This window comes from Rhinolophus ferrumequinum (genome assembly GCF_004115265.2).
Source record: "Rhinolophus ferrumequinum isolate MPI-CBG mRhiFer1 chromosome 5 unlocalized genomic scaffold, mRhiFer1_v1.p scaffold_110_arrow_ctg1, whole genome shotgun sequence".
Classification (NCBI taxonomy): domain Eukaryota; kingdom Metazoa; phylum Chordata; class Mammalia; order Chiroptera; family Rhinolophidae; genus Rhinolophus; species Rhinolophus ferrumequinum.
Genome location: NW_022680355.1, coordinates 6,943,283 through 6,968,607, shown reverse-complemented (window position 1 = coordinate 6,968,607; position 25,325 = coordinate 6,943,283). Strand labels below are relative to the sequence as shown.

At 36.7% G+C, this 25,325-nt stretch overlaps 1 protein-coding gene across 1 annotated transcript in view; it reads left to right on the top strand.

The window, feature by feature from the left end:
* Positions 1-596: 596 nt before the first annotated feature.
* The window catches only part of DNAJC1 (DnaJ heat shock protein family (Hsp40) member C1), a 187,563-nt gene continuing 162,834 nt past the window's right edge, over positions 597-25,325 (top strand). Inside the window, exon 1 of the mRNA XM_033100587.1 lies at positions 597-1,116. Within this exon, the coding sequence (XP_032956478.1) occupies positions 916-1,116 (201 nt within the window). The 5' untranslated portion in view covers positions 597-915. The remainder of the gene's footprint in view (positions 1,117-25,325) is intronic.

Sequence of the window (25,325 nt, the reverse complement as noted above, 5' to 3'; positions counted from 1 at the left end):
GTATGTCTTTAAAAACAGACCTGTTGAGAAAGGAAGTAGGCTAAACAGGATAAACCACACTTCCCCTAAAACTATGATTCAATCACCATTATTAATTCTACCAGGCTGCCTATTTTATGGTATACTTGTAAATCTTAATTCATAATCAAAAGTATACTTTTTTTTCTTTGTCCGAATCCATTTCTACTTCATCTCTCATAAAGGATACTCCAAACTACTCCCTAGATTCGCCTCTTTCAGGCCTTAGGTTCAATTCCTCCTATATCTTTGCTGATGGAAGAATGAAATGTATGGAACAGAGTCCCTAAATCAGTGAAATCAGTTTTAGATGTGCTTTTAGTTTTCAGTATCTGGGGGAGGGTAAAAAGGTAGCTGTTCCCGGGGAAATTTATACTTGGGATGTTCCAGGTACATGCGTGATGTCCATATCTCTAAATCTGTGCAAACACATGTACAGATCTTCGGTGCTCGCCAGCCACCGAGAGGATTTTCTCGGAGGCCCAGATCTGGGGCGCCCGGCTTCCCTACTTCCGGCCCTGCTCCCTGCCTCCCGGTTGCTAGGAAACGTGATGTCACCGGAAGCGCGGCCGGGGATAGGCTAAAACGAGGGGAAGCCTCCCCCCTCTGCAACCTCGGCGCGCGGCGCTGGCTCTCCAGCTGTTTGTAGGCCTAGGGGTGAGGGTCCGCGCGGGGAAGAGCCGGCGGTGTGCCCGTCCGCCCACCCGCCGCTGCGTCCGCCGGCTCCCGCCGCTCCTGCTCAGCCGCTGGGGCGGCCTCCGGGCGGACGGCTCTGGTGCGGCTGCCTGTGCTCCTGAGTGCCGGGCAGTGTTCCCACAGCCGGCGCGCGCTGCCCGCCACGTCCCCGGTCTCGGCCAACTGCACAGCGTGGCGGGTGACCTTTCCGAGCTCAGCGCGATGACGGCTCCCTGCTCCCGGCTGTCCCGGCTTCCTCGGCGCCGCGGGCTCCGGTTCGTGCCGTTCCCGCCGCTGCTGCTGCTGTTGCTACTGCTGGCGGCCGTGGGGCCGGCGCGCGGCTGGGAGAGCGGAGACCTGGAGTTGTTTGACTTGGTGGAGGAGGTGCAGCTCAACTTCTACCAGTTCCTCGGGGTGCAGCAGGTAAGCGGGGCCGTCCGCCCGCCGGACGGCGGCGCCTCGCGGGCAGAAACGTGCGGGACGGGGCGGAAAGGAGGGGGTGGGGCGGGTTTTGCCCTGGCTTCCTCGGAGAGAGCCGGCACTGTGGCCAAGACTGACTGGGTCCTCTCGGACTCCGGCTGCCCTCGTTAGACCGGTCCCCCTGGTCTCCTCATTACCCCAGCCTCAGAAGGAATTGTCTGCCTCCCCCAGGTCCTGTCCGCCGTGCTCCCCTTCTCGAGTTGCGGGTCTCTGCCAGACTAGAAGGTGCCACCAACCTACAGTGGTGATACCTTCCCTTTCCTTTGCTGTTCTGGGTGAGATCCTTAAACCCAGCTGTACTGGAGGAAGAAGGAAGAGTGGTGTGTGGGAAAGAATAGTCAGTCATGTCTCTAAATTTTCACCTTCACAGTTACACTTCTCCTTATGCTTATTTTAGCTGCCTCCTTTCCTCTGCCTTTCTGGGAAGATAAGAATGCATTTTGGTCTGCGTCTGTGTTGCAGAAGTTTTTCTTGCACTGTACTTTGAAATCTGTTTAGCCTGTTGGATAAGGGTTCGTAGTATCAGTTTAGAAAATCTGGAGGAACTTGAAGCCTCTACCGTGTTGGTCCTGGAATTCATGCAAGGAACCATTAAGTTTTCTGGGCCGTAGAGGCATTTGCAGTGCTACAGGAAGAGAAGTACCACCAGCAGCGCAGGATCGTTATCTTTCTTTTCCTTTCGTTTCATTTCCTTCCCTTTTTTAGCTTGAGACTTTAACCTGTAAAGTCTGTTCGTTGATCTGTACTTCTACCTTGGGAGTGATGAGTGAGAAAAGATATCCAGTCTCTATCTGAATCCTACTGCCAAGGAGATGACATTTCACTGATTGAAGGATTTTTGGGGTGAAAGACTTAGAATTCCACACGATCTGATTGAGCCCTTCATAAAATGCTTCGGATAGTTATGAGGTGAAAAAACAATCCCTAAGGTTTACCAACAATTGTCATTCATGGCACACTTCACATGACTAGATATGAAATGTGCATTTCCCCCTATATGTGAGAACTGTTGAGCTTAACACTAAATGGAAATTTACTTTTCAGTTAAATATAATTGAATATAAAATTGTTATTGCAGTGGCACCTTGATTTTAAAGAATATCATTTTTGTAAGTGTTATTAAAGTATAAGCATTTACACGTCAAATTCTTAGGTGCACAGTTATGTACAGTCTATATTCATTATCTTTACCTGGTGCCACTTCCTGCTCATAAAGACAAATATATCTCATTACAAAGTAAATGATGCAGCATGTGGAAAATTCATTAGTAAAAATAACTCTAAAGGCTTTTAAGAATGCCTTTAATATTGATAATATTTGTTACAATTTATCCTGTAGCTAGAGTCTTATACATAACCTGTCCAAAGATCTTGAAGATGCTTTCCAGCTATTCATGGAAAATTAAGCCCCTTTAAGAGAATACAGAAACTTAGTAGCACTAATTTAAATTTTAGATTATGTAATCTAGTTTGCATGTGAACTTTCATATAATTTTCATTATAAATTCCATGCAATTTCATATAAATTTAATGCAATTTAATTTGCAGAATTAGGCAGTATGAACAACCAGACACTTAACTATATGGGCAAAGATGGGGAAATAAAAAAGCATAGATAATTGAGAAGATTCTGTGTTGAGGTAGAATTTGAAAAGAAGCATCCAGAAAATTGTTTTAATCTATGCTTCTCTGCCCAGGTGTGTTGAAATTGGAAAGAATGGCAGAAGAAATTTTATTTTACCTAAGCAGAGAAAGTAATTCAAGTCTTTACATTATACTGAATCTTAACTTTTTTTGGAAGACTTTCAGGGGATCAGAAATTTGGTAGAGAAAAATTTTTGCAGCTGTCTTAAGTCCTTAATCTGTGATTTTCAAGCTAGAGCCAACCAATCATGAGGAACTGGAGAAAGTAGGTAGGTTACTCAAAGTGGTGACCTGGCTCTGGTGCACGCATCAATTTTGTTGTTGGTCATTCAATATTCATTTGGCGCCTACTAAATTTTAAGCACTGAGAGTTGCCCGGTATATAAAACAAAACCTCTAGCCTCACGAAACTCACAGTTTAGTAGAGGGAACCAGATAGTAAGCTAAACAAGTAAATATAAATGTCAGGTGGTCAAAGAAGGCCTCTGAAGAAGTAAAGGAGTGAGCCATTCGGCAGGAGCTTGCTTATTGTTTGAGGAATAGCACTGCGACCAGTGTGGCTGGGGCAGGATGAACCAGGAGAACAGTAATAGGAGGGGAGAGCAGAGTCAGGGGGTTGGGAAGACCTGTATTGCTTTGTAAGACATTATCAGGCCTTTGGCTGTAAGTAAGTTGGGGATCTCATTGCAGGGGTGGGGTGTTGAACAGAAGAGGTGCATGATTTGACTTAAATTTCAAAACGATCACTTTATTGTATTGAGGATCGCCTGCATGTACATCATTAGTTACTTAGGTGGATAACTGGTGTAGAATATAGATCGTGCCTGGGTGGTGCAAAGCTTCTGGATTTAGTTGGAACAGAGAGCTGCCAAGATTTTACTGATTGTTTGCATTTGGGATATGAGAGAAAAAAAAGTTGAGGCTAATTCTAATGCTTTTGGCCTGAGTAACTGAATAAATACTTGTGTAATTGTAGTTGCCATTTACTAAAATGGGGAAGCCTGAAAGAGAAGCAGGTTTGGTCAGGGGGAAATCAGGAATTTGATTGGGGTCCAGCTAAATTTGAGGTGTCTATTAAACATTCAGGTGGAGCTGGCATATAGGCAGTTGGTTATACAAGTCTGAAGTTACAAGGAGAAAGTTTTGGACTGTAGATATAAATTTGGGACTCCCTGGCACGTAGACGGATATTTGAAGCCACAGAACTGGGTAAGGTCACCAGGGCAGTGCATGTAAAAAGAGGAAACAGAGGTCTGGTAGATAAACCTCGGAGATTCCAAATTTTAACTTAAGAGTCAGGCAGATGAGGAGGAACCAGCAGAGGAGATGGAGAAGGAACAGCTAGTGAAGTAGGCAAACTAAGGAAAGATGGCCTTTTTCAAGTCAAGTGAAGAAGTATTTTAAAGAGGAAAAAGTGATCAGCTGGGTTAAATGATGATAATTCAAATAAGATGAGTTCTGAGAATTGGCTGTTAAACTTAACAGTGTGGAGGTCATTGGCTACCTCAAGAGCTGTTTTAGCTGAGTGGTGACATTGATAGTCTGGTTAGATTGGGTTCAGGAGAGAAGGAAGGGGACGAATTGGAGACAATTAATATAAAAAATTATATTCACACCCCAGACTAGAAGCCAGAGATGATAGTGACTGAATGTGGCACCTCTTTTATCCCCTGTCCCCCAGGTCTAGGTAGTTAGCTCAGTTACTCCCTAAACTCTGTAATTGGAATAATCGATGACTTTAAGAATTTGGATCAGGCCACTTTCTGACTCACGATCTTGGGCAAGTTAGTTGCCTCAAATGGTATCTTTATTTACTTCATAGTTAGGCGCATAGTAGACCCTTAAATTTTTATTAAATAATGAAATATAAACATGGCAACTAAAACTAAAAAGTAATTCTCTGAAGGAGTAGTTGCTTAACAGGTTTTACTCAATAGTTTGTTTATATTTTTACATGTGACCTTTTACAGGCCTCATACAATGAAGGAATCCCTTTCCATGTATTTTTAGATTTCATATTGGTTCTAGAAGCTTTGGAAGGGATTCCAGAAGTCTTTAGGGGATGGGTATATAAAGGTGACAGATGAGAAGTACAGTATATTTTTAGAATGACTTTAGTTGTTCGTAGGGCATTCCAACTTGGATAGCGCATCTTTTCAGAGGACATAGGGAGGAATATTAGAGGAGTGTAGGAAAAAAGATGTGTTATTGAAATATCTTTCATTAGTAACTTACATTCTAGGTTCCCACACAGTAGATATATTTGCTCTAATAGGTCATACTCCTTGGACCATTGTATTTCTTGTGGGGTCCATGGCAATTCTGTATTTTTTTCATTATCTGTTGGGGCCATGACTTTCCTTATACTTTGTATAGTATTCTAGCCAACAATAAATACTTTATATTCATTTTTTAAAAATCCATGAATTGAAATTATGCAAGCTAAGCTACTTTAAATTTTGCGGTGTTTTCTTTCTGATGACGTCAGAGTACGTAATCTGCCTGGTGCCAGTCATTCATTACAGATTCCTATTAATAGAGCTAGAAAATGTGCTTCTTTCTCTTATAAAAAATTTTTATAACTGTGTCCTTACATTCAAACGAATGCTGAAACTTGGTTAATAGAAGAAAAGCTATTATTAAGTGCATGTGCTTACAAAATGCTGGATTTAATTTTTAAATCAGAATTAATAAACCCTGTAAGTTCTTTCAGATTTAAAGAATATGTAAATTTCCATACTACTAGCAGCCTGTGTAGGGGAGGGACAATTACTGCCCACTCATCCTAGATCCAGGGGGAGCTTCCCTAAAGAAACACTGTTGTCTCTTGACACATCTCTTAGGTTTTTCCATGGAGGAGTGAATTACCTTGTTGGAGGGTGATTGCCTTCCGTCTGTTTTGCTTGATTGAGGAGAGCTAATTAATCAAAAAGCGATAAGCCGTGGGAATCAGTCTCTTCTCTGCCCCAGACCTGTAAGGTAATTATCCTGGACAGACTTTATCTTGAGCGTGCTAGACTGGAGAGGGGAGGGCAAAAATTGCTAGCAAGCCCATTTGGCCCCCATACTTAATCTAAATTCTCCAGTAGCTTTCCAGCAATAAAGGTGATATTTGATCTCTATCGGCCTGACCTCTCTGTCTCAGTTTTTTTGGATAGGAAAAAGCATGAATCATTAAGAGGGCCTTCTCAAAGCCCGTCATAGTCCTTTTTAGAAATAAAGATGCAGAGCTCTTTCATAATGACTGGTGAACCTGTAGTGTGATTGTCATTGATCTCCAATGATGCTTGTGGTGGAGTCCACTGAGCTTGTGGCATTAGTTGAATATAGTTCAGTCATTCTCCAGGGCGTCAAGTCCCTTGTAAATCTGTGTTGTGTAATAATAGCTTCCCCATTTTCATTGCAGAGTCCAAAATTATTTGTTAATTTGGAGGGAGGGAGACAGACAAAATCTGGAAGGGTAGATAATCTTCCAGTCATTTATATTTCTGATCTAGGCGTATCATGCATAGAGTTAGAGCTGAGTAAATACTTGTTTAATTGTATATATCTTTGCATCAGATTAGATTATCGTAAAATTAGTTTACTCTTCTAATGTATACACTGTAGTGGAGGTTGCCTGGGCATATTTTATGGGAAAAAGAAAGTGTATTGTGAAAATTTTGCCACGTAATCTAGAACTGCCAGAACAGAAACCCTCTTTTAGTTGTAAGTTTCCTTTTTCCTTTATGCTGTTCTGAGTTTTATTTTTCTTTACACTAATTATGAGAACACTACTGTAATATTTTGCCTTTTATTATTCATAGATACATCTTAAGTTGAACTGGGACTGACCTCTGTTATTACAATTATTTTTATATATATATATATATATATATATATATATATATATATATATATATATAGCGTACCATTTTACCCAGTGATTGGTGTAACGTGGTGCATTTAAAAATCATGTTTTATTCACTGTTAGAAATGAAACAGAAGGTGGGGTGAAGGGGAGGGTAGATAGTTAACTTGATGGTTGCTGAGAGGAGATCTTATATGGCAGTTATAAGTAACATCAGTACAAGAAGGTTGGTAAAATGCCTAATATCTATATGAAGCCTGTTCTCAGCTTTGTTATGTTTTCTGTCAGTGAATTACTTATTCCACAAACTGCTACTATGTGGTCTTGGAAATTTAAGCCAGGCATTATTGAGTGTATTTGGATAGTAATGATATCAGTTAATTTCATCCAGAATTAAAAACAATTCCAAAGTCTTTCTTGAATCGAGGTGTGCAGAGATGGAAAGGTGTTGCAGTGAACAGAGACACTTCTGATTGGGTGAAATAGGACCCTAAACCATTTTATCATGAAGTTATAGTCATATGTATTTTCAAAAATCTTTATTTTCATCAAAACACTTACTTTTGAAAGATGGGTTTTATACTCATGAATGTAAAAATAGGATTACTATGTTTTAAGTAACATCATAGTATTCCATTTTAAGGGGTATATATTTGAGTTTTTATATATACTGAAATGTATGTCTAAGACTGTTATTAGAGTTTCATTAGAAATTTAATCTAGAATTTGTGTCTAATTCCCATCCTCCTTAATACTAATTTAAATAAGGTTAGGATTTGTTCACTTCTTCAGTGTTTCTGACTACATCATCCAGCAACTGGAATCTCATACATAATAAGGCAGGCTGCTTGATTCCCTCATGTTAGAAAGAATATGTGTATAAAACAGTATCTTCCTTTTTAGATGGCTGCCCATTTTAGTACCAGTGAGGCAGTAAGCATAAAGCTCTGTGCAGCTATAGTCAGCTGATAGCATTTGAATTAAATATTAAAGGTAAGAATCTAAGATTAAGAAGTAAATAAAGGCATATCATAATATAAGCAGCAGTATTAAAATAGAAAAGAAGCAGTATTAAAATGCCACTCACAGCAAACACTAGAATTCTTAAAGGGAGTAAGATCCTTTTAAACAAATTCTGGAATAACTCCAGGTTATAGAAGGCACAAAAATTTGTGAAAGCTACATGATACCCTAGTGTGGCATGTATAGTGAGCAGTAGTCAAAATGAGTACAAATGAGAAAGATGGTTGTTGTCACTTACAGGAAAGGTCTGAACAGACTAGGAAAATCCTACGGTCCATAAACATGCCTGCTAAGGAAGGTCGAGACCTATTATTTATAGCCAATACTTAAGAACTTTATACCTTTAAAATGGATTAGGTTAAGGAAGCTATCCCATGACGAATCAAATTTATATATTACCAAGAAGCCTCTGACTTTTTAGAATTGAAAAAAGAAAATTGCAAATTTTATTAGCAGTTATTTTCAATTACCACACTTTTAGTTAACAGATAAAAAAATTGGTATTTAAGTTCTTCTCTAACTTTTAAGTAGTGTTTTGTGTTAGTAGTTGGTGATTAAATTTGATTTAAGGAAGTTAATATGTATGTATAATGTAGGGTGATTGGGAACTGTGATTTTGCTTGTAATTAAGTATATCATATCTTATTGTATTTTTGTGTGGTTCTTGTATGCATACCTATGGTAGGAAATAGATTTTCTATATTTAAATAAAGCATTTTAATTTAGACATTTTATGAACTTCAAATGATTGCCATGCTGTACATGTCTATAATAGTTATACAGAATTAATGTGTGACTTTTTGTATCACACGTTTGGAAGAATAATAAGGTTTAACTTAGAGTAAATGCGATTAATCTTGAAATTAATTATTGTGGAAAGCTTCACAGGTTTTCCACAAGGCTGCCATTTTCTCAAAACGTGATTGAAACTTATTTTGAATTTCCTTCAAAGCCTGCAGCGTATTTGGCAGATTATCCTCATTAATGATGAATCTTTAAGATGGATTTGATTTTTGGCTATAGCTAATAGTTATTTAGAGCTAAATTTGATGACTAAATTGGGTTAGCAAGCTTGGGTAAATACAATTTGGAATGAGAGAGAGATCTGAATGTAAATGTCACTTAAGGCTCCTCAACTGGTTTGAAGACTGTTCTCAAAGAAGAGTTCCAGAGAATCTTGGAGAGATATCAACATGAAATTAATCTATAGCCTCACAAAGTGACAGAATGTGTTCCAGTAAATGACTTTGGAGTACTCATTACTTTGGGGGTAGCTAATCTGTGTTACCTACATGAGAAAAATATATAAAAATTATCTTAATTTTAGAGAGGTGGGAAAATATTCTAATTAATCTGCCTGCTTTTAATATTAAAAACAGGGGTCATAACAGTATTCATTATATAACATTACCATAATAAAGGTAGTCGAAACAGAGTGGCAGAGGAACCCTAATAAATGTTAGGGAAAGAAGCCATAGCTGAGAATACCACTGAGGGAGAAAATAGGCCATACACAGGGAGAGGAAAATATACACAGAAAAAACAAAAAAAAAAAACATAAATAGAAAAATAAATGGTAATGGAGTAGTATCTTCATTTTGTGACCTGCTTTGGATATTGTCATTAAAATTGTTGAGGGGTCATATTTTCACAACTATAGGCATAAGTAAGAATAAAATATGAGTCAGTTGAAAATAAAACATGGGTCAGAAATTTTTGCAGCAATTTGCAGGGACCTTTGAGACGGAGCTTCCCAGTTGGTGTGCTGAAAGCAACTGGGCTGAGGTTGTGATGCCCTCCCTTAGTGGCCTTAGCAGTTTACTCCAGTGTCTTACAAATATCATTTTCTATGAAATTCCGTAGTATGAAAAGGTTGGAAGAGCACTGTGAAGGCATGCAGTTCTGATGTTTTTCTTTCAGGGGAAAATACACACACACACACACACACACACACACACACTCATCAAAATTTTTGCTCTACTAAAGATAGATATATATATATCTTTATATATAGATATATGTATAAACATATATATAAAGATAAAGATATATATATATATATTACATTACTTTGTACAACTAAAGATATGTGTGTGTGTATATATATATATATATATATATATATATATCTACTTTATGACACTAAGAGATGAGGTAATATTTTGCTTACAAATCCTGACTGAGATATATTTCAGATTTTTGACACTTGACAGAGATTTTCAAGCCCTTAGAGCAGCGCTGTGCAATAGATCTATAATACAAGCCATATATATAATTTTCAGTTTTCTAAAAGCCACATTTAAAAAAGTAAAAAAGAAACAGGTGACATTGAAATTAATTTTAACAACATTTAATTCAATGAATCAAACATCACAATTTAAAAAAATTACTAATGAGACATTTCACATTTGAGCTTTTTTACTAAAATTCAAAATCTGGTCTGTATTTTACGTTTATATTTCTAGCATATTTCAATTTGATTGAAAATCAAATTTGATTGAAAATACTTGATCTATATTGAGATTTCATACAATGTGTAGCTAACAAGTAGATTCATATACCCAAATTCTTCCAAACTGAAGAGTCAAAACTCCAGACTTTCCAGTAACTGAATCAAGTTTCATTTTTTAAATTTGAATATAATCAAATAAAACTAAAAATTTGGTTTCTGAGTTGCACTAACACATTTAAAGAGCTCGAATATGGCAATGGCTACCGCATTAGATAGCACAGCCGTAGAGAATTAACATTTCTGTGTTGTGTAGATACATCTGAAAATTTTTGGATAAAATCACTGATTATTCTGTTTGTCAGGGACATAGTTTGTAGTTCCCTTTTTATTTTTTAACACACTATAGTTTTTGTTGTTTTGTGTTTAGATAGTTCCAATTGTGCTAAACATCATCTTTCTAGTTAGTGATCTGTACATTTCGGCCATTCTTTGGCCTGTGAAGGTTATCGGTACAGAGCGTGGTGCTCTTCTCGGGAAAGTGGTTCTGAACATCGCGTGTCCTGTCTGCTACAGGTGTTTTTAGACCATAAGTTTAATTCAAATTGGTCATTTACTTTTGCTGAGTTGCCTGTTATATTTTATAGTTCTTAAAGTATTATTCACTTAATAGATTTGGTCTTTAATGATGCTTTGTCCAAGAACCACCGGTATTTCTACTCTGTAATTTTAACTTTGAGGTTGCCCATTCTCCCTGTTTATTCTGAAACATCCATCAGATATACTGCTAGTTATGAAATATTCACGATATTCTCTATTGCATCAATTTTGATTATTATATTAGCTTTAATGAAATGATTAAAGCTATCAAAAGACTTTTAAAGATTCCTAGGTGCTGTTCTGTGTGCCAGTCTTTTGTTCTTTATAGTACCAATCAGGGATTCTAGTCGTCCTTTTTTATTAGTCACTTTTGCCACCTCTACGTAGCTCCGAATAAGTGCTGCTTTCCTTTGGACTGAATAATTAAATGCCAGTCTTTTTGCGTTTACCTTTTGTAATTTCATAAGCAACTGAGGACAAGAAGTGGACCTTACTAGTGATGGTTCTTATTCCTTGCTACTGTGTCTTAAATAGTTCTGGTATAAGAAAGAAATTGCACTGGGGTCAGAGATATTAAAAATTCAATGCTGAGGGAAGGGACAACAAAAACCAAAATTAAAGAACTAATAATAGAATCCTGAGGTTGGAAGAGACCATACCAATATCTAACCTGTTTCCTCTTAGCGGAATCTCTTCTGTCGCCCTACCAGCATATGGTCATCCAGCTTGTTTTATTTGTCTAACAGTGGGAATTACGAAATAACCTGTTGAGTTTTGGGATAATAGTACTCAGTGGAAATTTTATTTTTATGTAAAGCTGAATCATAATTCTTATATCTACTTTCAACCTCATTTGCAGTCTTTTGGATTATCCCTGAATATATATTCCCTCTAAATTATTTTTCTGAAATGCCTTAAAATAAAATGCACAAGGGAAATAATTGTTGATTCTCTGCACAACAGTAAGGTTATTTAAAAATAACTACAGTTCAAAAAAAAAAAGCAAAAAACTACAGTTCCTTATATAGCAATTGTACCTCAATAAAGCTGTTAAAAAAAAAAAAAACCAGGCAAACTGAGGGGCCTGCTTTTCCATGGTCTTTAGATGTGTACTAAGTCCACGCTAGAGAAGACCCAAGCCACCACATTCTAGTCCTGGAACTACTCTAAGCATGTAAGTAAGTAATGCCCCGGCGCATCAAAGTCAACAACAGGACATTTCTGGAAGTTGAAAACCAGGTGATTTGGGGCATGCCATCTTTTGTAATATGGACCACAGGAATAACTTAATTAAAACTGTACCCAGAGGTTGTTCTAGACTCTTAAAGTAGGACCCCTGTGTACAGTTTTGCAGGTTGTATGTCTGCTTCAAACCTATCAGTGTAATATAAAAATGTTTTAGACTTTGAGGCGATTATGAAAAATTGTACATAGGTGGTTAACCTGTGAAGGCAATGATTTTTCCTTCATAATTAAAATGTTATATTTCTTTAGATAGAATTTTAGTTTTCAGATTCATTTTGAGTGCGAGTTTCTCTCTCCTTTTTATTCACCCCTCCCTAGGGGCTTTGCAGTGGCTTTTACTCCTTTTCCTGAGTCAAGAACTAGGTCTTCTATAAGCAGCTTAGGGCTCCCTCCTGAGGTTATATTGAGGCCATTGCAGACCCAGATATCAAGCCTGCAGATCCTTTGGCCTGGTCTCAGCTGTGGGGCTGAAACCATGGCCTCTTAACATCTCAGATCCATAATAATTTTATAAGCTGTAGCCTCAGGCAGTGTCCTCATCATGTTACGTTTTTTCCACAGGTGGTAGAGTCCCACTGCAGCCCTTGATTTCAGGCCTAGAGCCTGGCTCTGTGCCCAGGCCTTCTGTACATGCCTTTTAGGCCTCATTCCTCTGTGGGGGTCAGACTTCTCATTTCTGCCTACTTGTAGGTGTGGAACTCAGTAGGTCTATAGCTTAAGCCCTATTTGTGGCTACAAGTTTCCGTTTTTATCTACAGAGATAACTTAACTAGTTTTTGATCATGGCTCTATGTTTATAATTTTCTCTCTTTGTAGTTTATCATTGGTACATATTTGAAGGGGTTTGGGAGGAGGTCCCTCAAGGACTTGCAGTGCTACTTTGAGCCTGGAATACTTTTTAAAGCTGCGTTTCTTTTTAAATAATTATTATTCATAATACCCATTTTTCTATTATCTAAGAACCTTTTGCCACTTATCCAGAAGTATAGTCAGGCTTATTATTCACAGCAATGTAAGAGGCTGTTACTTAGGCATTAAAAGGGACAGACAGTAAATCTTTCAGTTCCTATCTATATCTGTCCCCTGTTCTGAAACTTTATGCAAGTCTGGGAGCTAAAGCAGGAAAGTAACATTTCTAAAATAATTGGATCTCACAATTCCACAAGGTTTTGAATATGGTGATAAGTAGATCCGTTATCTCAGAGTGACATACATGGCCCTGTTAGTGGAGGTGCCCAGAGGAGAGTGCATGGACTCTGCCTTGAGCCTGGTTAGAAAACTGTGCCAGGTGGGGAGATCAACATTAAAACTCAGGTACATGTCAGAAAAACCACTGCTGGAGGAAATGAGTGGCCCTAAAGTTAAATTACACGTAGGTAATGTCAGGTTGATTCTGTAAATGTATACCACTCAGAAACGTCTTAAAAAGACTCTCTCTTCTGGGCCTAAATGCCATTTTCTCTTATACTCAAAAAATTCACAAAACAAAACAGGACAGTGAGGGTTAACCTCCCCGAAAACCATTTAATAATTAATTGGATGGACAATACTAAAATCTGAATTTCAGTGGATATTAACGTCATGGAATCGAGTGAAAAAACCTTCAAACAGTTTATAGAGTGCATATTTAGAATGTACTTTATATTATTTATTTTAAGGAAAAAAGCATACAATTCAGATTTACAAGGAAAAGTAAAGGGTGCTTTCATTTTGTATTCACAGGATTTAAATATAATCAGATGACATACAATATGAGAAACACCATTATTTTGTAATTATATATACGTTTAATATTGAGTTGTTAATGTCTTTAGAAATACTAACCAAAAAGAATAGTGGTGTAATGGTGTTTGAAAAGACATCTCACTTCCAATCTCATTGCTGCTTTTCTAATGTGGATAACTGTCTCTAGGGCAGTTCTCTGCTGTAATGTTTCTATCCTTTGTTTTTAGAACATTCACAGCTATCTAGATTGTTATAAAATTCTGATAATTTGTGTTTCATATTCACTAGGCTTTTTACCACAGTTTGAGCCTCTAATCTTTGTAGTATCCTTTTGAATGCTTTTATGTATACCATATATCTTTAATCCAATATTATAGCTACTACTGAACAACCAGCTACACTCTAGGTTATTTATAACTCTAAATCTTCACAGTGCTTATAGTTTAGAGGTGTGCTGTCCAGCATTATAGCTACTCGCCACAAATGATTAGACTTCTTGAAATGTGGCCAATTAGAGTAAGCACATGAATTTTACACTTTATTTAATTTGAATTCACTTAAAATTAAAGTTTTAAAACTGAAGAAGTATAAAATACTTTTCCATTAAATGCAACTTTATTGTTTGAGTGAGACTACATTTCATTTAACCGTCAAAAATTTAGCTTAGGGATTGAGATACACTGTAAGTGTAAAATACACACTGGATTTTGGAGACTTAATATTAAAAAAATAGTGTAATATATCTTAATACTTTTTAATAGTGATTACATGTTGAAAAGATAATTTTTACATATTGGTTTTAATGAAATATATTGTAAAATTAATTTTCCATGTTTCTTTTTCTGTTTTAAATGTGACTACTTGAAAATGTAAAGTTACACAGTGTGGCCTTAATTATATTTTTATTGGACAGCACTGGGTTACCGCATGGGTCGGCAAACTGCGATCTATGACCTGCCCACAATTTAGACTCCTGGTTTGGAATCCAAAGTGGAGGAGCAGGTGCTCCTGTTTCCCAGGGGTGCAAAAGATGATTGTGGGTTCAGGAAGGAAATACTAAATCTTCTATTCACTTATATTTACTCCATCCTTTAAAATTTTATATTTTAAGATATGTGTTATACCATACAGTGATAGACTACATATACATTAATGAATACATAGATCTATACAATTCAAATATAAATACAGAAATTAAAAATGTTTTTACTGGTAGGTCATATGATCAAAAATATTTGGAGACCATTGTTTAGAGTATGATGGAGAGAGAGGGAGAGAGAGAGAGACACACACACACAGCAGGACTTTTGGAATGATGGAGTAAGTTCTCAGCAAATCTCTCCAAAAATAATGATCAAACTTGACAAAATTGTCAAAAATAACCATTTCAAGACTCTGAAAATTGATCAAAGGCATATGATAAATTGAGACGCATATTTTTAAAGTATAAGCTAGTGAACTTCAGGTAAGATAGGTGGGAGTCTGTGGCATTGTTGCCTGTTGTGAGAACCAGCAGCTTCATTGATGGAGGCGGGGGAGGGGAGGGTGACGATCTGGAGTGAAGATGGAAAATCCTCTAGTCCTTCAGTGTAGTCAGGAGTACTAGCTATCTCAGTGGCAAACAAATAGGGAAGGCCAAGATCACAGCCTGCCCGAGGTTATGATCCCGGATAGAGAAAGCAACAACCCAGCAGAGTAGCCTGAAAATTCACAGGGATCCAGAGACTATGACAGTCTTTGTGGGCCTTGATAAGTTCCCACATATCCATTATAATCTGGAAAGCTATGTACATACACAAGGCTGCACTTACACTCAGGAGGGACTGGAGGAGGCCCTAGCTATTCACACATTCCTGGCTGAAATGAGTCCTTGTGCATGTGCAGATGAGACATAAAAAGGAAGAGTCTCAAAAGAGTACTTAAACTTGGAATATTTTCCCCAGCTGATACACAGACTCATCAACAAGTCCAAGATGTTTGAGCACCACCTCTGGCCAGTGATGGGCTAATCACTAAGCTATGTTGACATAGGAGCACTATCTAGAAAGGCAGTCTTAAAAATAAAAACAAGGAAACAAAAAAAGAAAAACAAGAAACCTGAGCATAGATTTCAGCAGCAACACACCACACAGAAGACAGACTCCATAGAATAATCCCAGGAAAGTCAGTAAAAAAAAAAAAAAAAATCAAAGAAACAAAAACAGCAAAAATAAGCCCCAATGCAAGGAGGGAATCAAAATCTAAGGTTGCTCCAATGTATTATCAAAATATTCCAGCTTTCAACAAAAATTATGGCACAAAGGAACAAGAAAGTGTGACCCATACTCGGGGGGAAAAAGCAATCAATAGAAATTGTCATTAAACAAAACCAGATGTTGTATTTAGCAGGCAGAACTTCAAAGATGATGTTATAAATAAGTTCAAAGAAATAAAGGAAGTCATATTTAAAGAAAAGAATGATAACAATGACTTGGCAAATATAGAATATCAATAAAGAGAAATTTGAAAAATAAAACCAAATGGAAGTTCTGGAGTTAAAAAATATAACTGAAATGAAAAATTCACTAGATGGAATGAATCAACAGCTGATTGGAAATGACACAGGAACCAATGAACTTGACGATAACTTAGTAGAAATTAATTAGTTTGTAAAACAAAAAAGATGAGAGAAAATAAGCAGAGACTCAAAGACTTGAGACACTGTCAGGCATATCAACAAATGTGTTATGAAAATTCCGGAAGGTAAAGAGAGAAAAAAACAGGCAAAGTATTTGAAGGTGTCACAAGAAAAGAAAATTATAGGCCAATAAACCTCATGACTATAAATGTAAAATTTCCAGCAAAAATGTTAGCCCAATGAATCCAGCAATATATAAAATGGATTAAACACCAGGATCATTTGGGGTTTGTCCCAAGAATGCAAGGTTGGTTTGACATCTGAAAATCAGTTATTGTAACACACGATACTGATAGAATCGAACACAAGAAGTACATGATCATCTCAGACAGAAAAAAAGCATGTGAAAGAATTGAACACCTCCTCATGATAAAAATTCTCAACAAACTAGTAATAGAGGGTAATTTCCTCAACCTAATAAAGAGAATCTAAAAAATTGTGTAGACACTTCATCCAAGAAGATATACAAATGCCTAATAAGTGCGTGAAGAAGGTGCTCAGTAGCATGAATCATTAAAGAAATGCAAATTAAAGCCATAAGGAGACAGATAGCACCTCACACCCACTGTGATGACTATAATCAAGGTAATGGACAGGAAACATTATTGGTAAAGATGTGGAGAATCTGGAGGTAATGAAAAATGTTGCAGCCACTTGGAAAACAGTGGCAGTTTTTAAAAAAATTAAACTTAGCATAGGCCTCAGCAATTCCTCCTAAGTATCTATAGTGTCTTAAGGCAAAAGTGAAAATATATGCCCATACACAGATTTGTACATGAATCTTCATGGAACATTATTTGTAATCGCCAAAAATTGGAGACAATCCAGATGACCCAGCAACGAATAAATGAATAAACAAAATACGGTGTACATGGGTAATGGAATACCATTTAGTATTTAGCATATAAAAAGAAAGAGCTTGTGGTATAAACTACAATGTGGATGAACCTCAGAAACATTATGCTAAGTAAAAGAAATGAGACTTAGAAAGACTACATGTTATACGATACAATTTATATGAAATGTCCAGAAAAGGCAAATCTATTAAGGAAGAGAGCAAGAGTGTAGTGGTTGTCACAGTCTGGGATTGAAGAGAGATCTTTTTAAGGTGATAGAAATGTTCTAAGACAGACTTTTAGTGATGGCTGTGCAACTTTATAAGTTTATTAAAATCATTGAGTTGAACAGTTACAATGGGTGAGTTTCCTGTTATGTAAATTATACCTCAACAAAACTGTTAGAAAAAAATGATAGATGTTATTTTTATGGGAAATTTTCAGGGTTTTCTAAATTGAGAGTCTTGCTTGACAGATTGCTCTGTAAATGAATTGTGACATGTCTGAGCATTTAAAAGTTTTCACTATTTAGCCTCTTCCATACAAATGCACACACACATATACACACCTGTGTAAACTGAATGCAGAAGATTATTTCTACTGTTGCATCTTTGCTGTCAGAACTTGATCCCACTAATTTTTTTAGTTCTGACATTCATTAAAATATGATTTCTTTAGTGTAAAATGTCTTAAGGGCTTTTTAAAGTGTATGTGTATTTTTATTAGATTTTATACTTTTTAGAAAATACTCCAAATAGTAAAGATGAAAGCTGAAATTTTAGTTAGATGAAAAATGATTTTAAGAATCCGTGGCAGACTACTAATCACTATCCATTCTTCTTTAATAGCAGAGCTCCTACATTGTTGGATGTTGGGGACAAAAAATGACATTTTCCTGTCTTCTTTGCAGATAATGGTGGCCAATGAACGAAAACATAGGATTGGGCTTTCGGTCGAGCCCTTAAAGGGCGATACTGTATTTTGCCATTGTGTGTCCCTCCTTTCTGCTCAGTGGAATGTAGATATCTGTGAAAATAAATACCTTTAGCACACATCTTGCAGCTTGAGGTAACCTTGAGATCCCAAAAGCAGAGCCATAGTAGGGTCCTGGGTCCTTGTGACTATGGAACCACCATACCTGCTCTAGATGACCACCTCTGTATTTACTTTATGTAAGAGGAGAATAGACCCCTATCATTTTTTTAAGCCCTGGATATTTCGTGTTTCTGTTACAAGCACCCCATTTCTTTTATAAAACTCTTATTTATTTTAAGTGTGTTTTTCCAGGACCCATCAGCTCCAAATCAAGTGGTTGTTTCAATCTAGTTGTGGAGGGCGCAGCTCACAGTGGCCCATGTGGGGATTGAACCGGTGACCCTGGTGTTAAGAGCATCGTGCTCTAACCAACTGAGCTAACTGGCCACCCCAGGAGCACCCCATTTCTAATACACTGTTCTTACCTGTATGATGGGTTCTTTAATTTTTTTCTATTAAAATTTGTATGTAAAAGCAAAGAAAAAAGAAATTTAAAAATAAGCAAATATAACCACTTTTAACATTTTTATATCATTTCAGAGTTTTTTTCTTTATATATAGTTTTAACTTCATTAACTTTGCCTCCAAAATTACTGTGTGAGTACTTTTATGTAGTACAATATGCTAACAGCTCTTTTTGTTTTTTAAAAACTATAGTAAAATATGCATAAAATAAATTTTACCATTTTAATCATTAAGTGTCCAATTTAATAGCATTAAGTATATTGAGAGTGCTGTGCAACCATCATCACTGTGCATTTCTGAACTTTTCCATAATCCCAAAGAGAAACTCTGCACCCATCAAATAAGAACTCACCGTTCCCTTGGGCTCCAGCCCCTGGTAACCGCTCATCTGTTTCCTGTCTCTGCATTTGCCTATTCCACGTACCTCATATAAATGGAATCATAATATTTGTCCTTTTGTATCTGGTGTAGTTTACTTAATCTTTAAGGTTGATCCATGTTATAGAATGTCTCAGAATTATATTGTTTTTTTATGGATGAAGAATTTTCCATTGTATGTATATACCACAAAGTGTGGTATAAACATTCATCTGTTGATGTACTTAGGTTTCCACCTTTGGCTATTGTGAATAATGCTGCTATGGACATTGGTGTACAAGTATTTGTTTGAGACCCTGCCTTCAGTTTTTGTGTGTGTATATACCTAGATGTAGAATTGCTGGGTCTCGTGATAATTCTGTATTTAACTTTTTGAGGAGCTGCTAAACTGTTTTCCTCAGTGGCTGCACCATTTTACATCCCCACCAGTAATGTACAAGGGTTCCAGTTTCTCCATAATCTCACCAGTATCTGTTTTGGTTTTTTTTATAATAGTCATCCAAATGGGTGAGAAGTAGTACTCATTGTGCTTTTGATTTGCATTTCCCTAATGATTGGTTATGTAGAACATTTCTTTTTGAGTTTTTATTTTATTTATTTTATTAGTTTCAGGTCTAAACGTTGTAATAGACATTTATACCCCTCACACAGTGATGACCCCACTCCCCCAATCTACTACCCCTCTGACATTGTACCATGTTTCCCTGAAAATAAGTCCTAGCCGGACAGTCAGCTCTAATGCGTCTTTTGGAGCAAAAATTAATGTAAGACCCGGTCTTACATTATAGTAAAATATGTTAATTTTTGCTCCAAAAGACGCATTAGAGCTGATTGGCTAGGTCTTATTTTCAGGGAAACATGGTATATAACTGTTACAATTCCATTGACTCTATTCCCTGTGCTGTAATCCTATGTGGAGCATTATTTCTTGTGCTTTTTTGCCAACTGTATATCTTTGGAGAGGTTATATTTGTTGTTGAGTTATAGGAGTTCTTTAGGACCTATATATTAATCTCTTACCAGATATATAATTTGCATATATCTTCTCCCATTCTGTGGGTTCTTTTCCCTCTCTTGAGAGTGTCCTTTAATACACAAAAGTTTTTAATTTGATGAAGTCCAATTTATTTTGTTTCCTGGGCTTGTGGTGTCATATCCAAGAAATAACTGCTAAATCCAATGTCATGAAGTGCTTCCCCCGTGCTTTCTTCTAAATTTTTATAGCTTTAGCTCTTATGTTTAGGTCTTTGATCCATTTTGAGCTAATTTTGAATAAGGTGTAATGTAAGGGTCCCAACTTCATTCTTTTGCATGTAGATATCCAATTTTCTCAGCACCATTTGCTGAAAAGGCAAACTGCTAATTAAGTATATATTATTTAATCTTTAAAACAGCCCTGTCTGGTTAGGTATTTTATTCCCCATTTTATGAATGAGGAAATTGAATTTCAGAGACTTGCCAAGGTCACAAAACTATTATTTGGTGGAGTTAGGATTTACACTCTTACCTGTTAGCTTCAAAGATCATAACCATTGTTTTATGTTATTTCTTACTATCTATTCTTAGAGATTTCTCCTATTGCCTACCCTTTCAGTCAAATATGTCCACTGCATGGTAAATTTTGTGTAGACTCTCAATTTGTAGTATATTGCAAATGGTATGTATTCAATATATAGCGATTGAATAAATGATAAAATTGTGATTCAGAATAATCTAACTAGTCCCCATACCAGTGCAAACTATGAGCTGAAACCAAAAGGATGGAAGTAATCAGGGGAAATGTAATTCTACATTTTGCTTAAGAAAATCAATTGCACAAGTGTAAAATGGGAAGATACGGTTTGACCTTAGTAAGATAAATGCTCACGTTTGAGTTGATCACAAGCTGAATTAGGTGAACAGTATAATGCATCTGCTTTTAAAAACCAATTCTAGTTTGCATAGAAAGTGAGCAGTATGATACAATCTATATATGTATATTCCTGTTAACACATACATAAACAAATAGTTTTTTTTAAAGGAGCTACAAATATTGTAGGGGTTCTGGGAATCTTGTCCAATGAACATATTTAATGTGAAATGGAAAGGCTAAGGGGATGTATAATCATTGACTTCAAATATTAGAATTAAATATATCTTAAAACTATTTTTACGTATAATCTTTCATTTTGGAATAACTTCAGACTTAACAAAAAAGTGGTAAAAGTAACGGAGTTCCCTTATTCCCCTTACCCAGCTTTCCCAAATGTCTTATATAATTTTAATAAAATTATCAAAACTATGAAATTATTGATACTGAGACAGGTTAGTTAGCATATTACTAAGTAGACAGGGAAGTCCCTGGTGGAATAAACAAACCAAAAAAATAGCAGCCATATCCTGAAACTCCAGGTTCTGGAATGTCTCTTTCACTCCAGGACAGAGATATGAGAAGGGCCTTGAGGTTAATAAATTATCTCAAATCCCTTTTGGCCGAACAAAGGAGCAGGTCTAGTAGATAGGGATAGGTTATTTCGTTAAATCCCTTCATCATGGGCAAACAGGACAAACCTGATAGATGAATTCCATTAGAAGGCTCCAGCTCCTCTTCCCCAAACAGGCAGGGGAAGGTATAAAAGTAAGAGCTTTTGCCTCAGTCACAGGACAACCTGTTCCGGACCCCCTCTTGTTCCGAGAGCTGCAGCTCTTTACTCTTTACTTTTAATAAACTCTCCTCTTTTTAAAACTCTTTGCCTCTCCTGGGTCTGTGTTTCCATTCTTTGGTCTCACGAGACATTATCCCGACGTTCACTCACTCAAAAATCCCCTATATCCTGGGTGACGCGTAGAGAAATAGTCCTACATCAATACAAGACTATTAACTAATGTGCCGATCTTATTCAAATGGTCAGCTGCCCCACTGACACTTTTTGTTTTCTGGTCCAGAATCATACATTTGGTTATCTCATTGATGTCCTCCATTCAGGGACAGTTCCTCAGTCTGTGTGTTTCTTCACCTTGACACTTTTCAAAAGAGTATTGGATAGTTATATTTTAGAATGTTCCTCAGTCTGGGTTTGTCTAGTATTTCCTCATGATTAAATCCAGGCTGCGCCTGTTTGGCATGAAAACCCCAGTGTGATGTTGTGCCCTTTTCAGTATATCCTATCAGCAGGCACATGATACCATGTATTTCCTTATGGCTCATGTTACCTTTGATTACTTGGTTAAGTGTCTGCCAGGTTTCTCTACTATAAAGCTCCTGTTTTCTCTTGTCATTTTTCTTGTGGGAAAATACTTTGAGGCTATGCAAATATCCTATTTCTCATCATACTTTTGCCCAGTAATTTTGGCATCCATTGTACCGTGGTATTTACCAAATGGAGATTTTTCTATTTCCAATATTCTTTCAGTATTTATACTGGGAATTCTAGAAGGAAGGAATATTCTTTCTCACTGTTTTGTCAGTTACTTAGTATGGACTGATAAATATTTATTTTATTCTATGGCTGTGTTCCATTACTATCATTTTCATGCTCATTTGGCCATTGAAAACTCCGTCACACTCATTTTTTTTTATTGATCTGTAAGTTTAAAAATGGAGGAAATGTCTGCAGCTCTTCAGCTGTACTCGCAGCTTCCATCAAATAACTTTATACAGTGGAGACCATGGAAGTTCTTGCAGCCACTAACTCATTACTTATTTACATTAAAGGGAGATTTTCTAGCTGTTTTTTTAAGGTGTTCAAATATTGCTAAAGGCTTTCTCTTTAATCGTAAGAAAACTTGTCTCTGATCATTTAAAAAATTGAGCATGCTGTGAAAAAAGTTGTGCTAACACAGCTTTTGCTTTATAAGGACATCATTCCACTATTTACATATTCCCCTAATCACATACATATGAGTTCAAGTTAAAGAAGCACATGTCATTCATAGCAGTAATTAACCTTCAATAAGCTGAGTAACTGATTGCTAGGATGTGTGCACATCAATGACAGTGTTTAACAAGAGTTGGTGTTTATGTTTTTTGTAACCTTAGATGTTTCTGATAACATTGTATGAACATATCACTTGTTGAATTTACAGAGTCTTTGAATAGAGGGCAGCCTTATGACGTTCTTTAAAAGTACTTTAGCCTTTGGATCTTTGGGTATTGTAGAATCTCTTCTGGGTAGTAGTTTTGTGTATGTTTCCAGTTGTTTAAATTCTTCCCCTTTTCTTCCTATGCCTTTTTCTATTCTATTATGTTCTGTTAGTCCCCAGCACTGTGCTAGGTTTCTTAGAAAGAACTATATGATATGATTCCTGCCTTTTGTGGACAGGAAATAATTCAGCAGCATTGCAAGACAAGGTATAATCCATTGATGGACTGCTTTTCCTTAAGCACCAGGCCTGCCTGTGTTGTCCCACAGCATTGCCTAGTTCTGCTGCAAGTACTTCAAGCTGAAGTTGTTGACTTCTGTCTTACCAGGTTCCGAGCCCATCTTTTCACTTGGTAATTGACTTTCCCACTTGACTGAAGGGAGAAGCTTTCTGAATTCTATAAAGTGCTTTATCAGTTTATGAGTACTACAAAATCTTGCTTCAGGAAATAATGGAAATTCTTGTATGTTGTGGTTCTCATTCTCTTTCTCTCCCTCCCTGTAAAAATTTCCCTTTCATGACGGACAAAGGCTTTTAGGTGGCTAGTGGCCTTTTATATTTTATGTTCTTCAGTGCTTCTTGAATATTATATTACCTATTAGAAAGAGTTAAGAGAAATCTCTCTATATATCTATTTGGTTGATGAAGAAAGAGACAGATAGGGCTTTGAAAAGGAGAAGAGCTTTAGGTAGAAAAATATTGAAACTTATCTAAGTTACAAAAAAAGCCAGATGTTCTTAAATAGAAAGTAGACATCCTTATGTAATTAAAAAAAAAAAAAAAACACAAAACTTCTGCAGTGAATTATCATCTAAATGTTGGTTTAATGAATAGAATGTAGAAAAATAATTTGGTCATAGATATTTTTCCCTTTGAAAAATTTTTCATTTATTTTTTTTCTGTAGTATTTTCGAAGAATTGTTATATTAGACAATATTATCAGCCTTCCCAAAGACAGAAATGGCAAATTATCCAGGTGGGGAAGTGGGAATCCAGAGTGATATAATGGTCACATGTGGGGTCAGCACTAGCACATAAGTCTCTTGATTCTTAACTTAAATATTATATTGACTGTATTAAGATGTATTTGCTTTATCCAATGTGTAAGAAATTATGGTAATTGACTGTTGACTCCTGGGTGTATGTATTTTGGTCCCTTGCAGTGGGGATCAATTGTAAACTCAAGTCTAAAATTGGCTCCAGAGGTTAGAGTGTTCAGAAGAGAAAGGAAAAGTTATCTGTACTACTTCAGCCACACAAACTCTTGCTTGGGTTAAATTAATAATGGCGTTTTTGGAAATAATTTCTCTTTCGGAATTTTGATTTTGATTCCTATTATAGTTTATGTGTTTATCTATAAAACGAGAAAGTGAATTCTTGAAGAAAACCTGTAACAGTTGTTTTAGAGAAACTGAGCTTTGTAAATTAATTCGACTATGTAGTGCAACATTTAGCTAAAAAAAAAATTTACTTGGCATAGTCCATTTCATTTTTCTTTTCATTTTGTAAATCTGGTAGATTTCTTTTTTAAAAATCAAGAAGATAAAGTCTTGAATTTTGTCTGGTATTTAAGTACTAAGTACTAGGATTTGCTGTTGTGCTTCTGAGAATATGTCAAGGGAATAGGGGGCCAGGTGTCTGCGTCTCCATCATATTGTCCACCTACCTGCAGAGAAGCATTGGTATTGTCTGGCTCAGTCAGGAGGGCACGCTTGGAGCTATCATGTTCTTTCCTTCTGTTGCTCACTGTTGGCCCCATTTCCTCTTGAATGGTGCTACTCGTTTTGATTGGTTGCTTTTGCAGTGGTTGTGCTGGTGGTGTTGTGGAAGAAAAGAGAAATAGGAGAACCTAGTGGGTGGCCCCTTCAAGAAAAGACTTAGAGAAAGACGGAAGCTGCTGTGTCTCTCTTTCCTTCACTGAGTTTTAACAGCCATAGAAGTCAATAAACAGACTCTGCAGCATGATGAAGGCGGAATTCTCCAGATCTTTTGCCTTTAGTTACTCCTTGGCAAGAGCCCAGAAGTGGGAAGTGTTCCTTGCTCCTAATACGCAGGTGTAACGTTTCCAGACTGGTATTGACCTTCATTGGGTTAAGAAACACT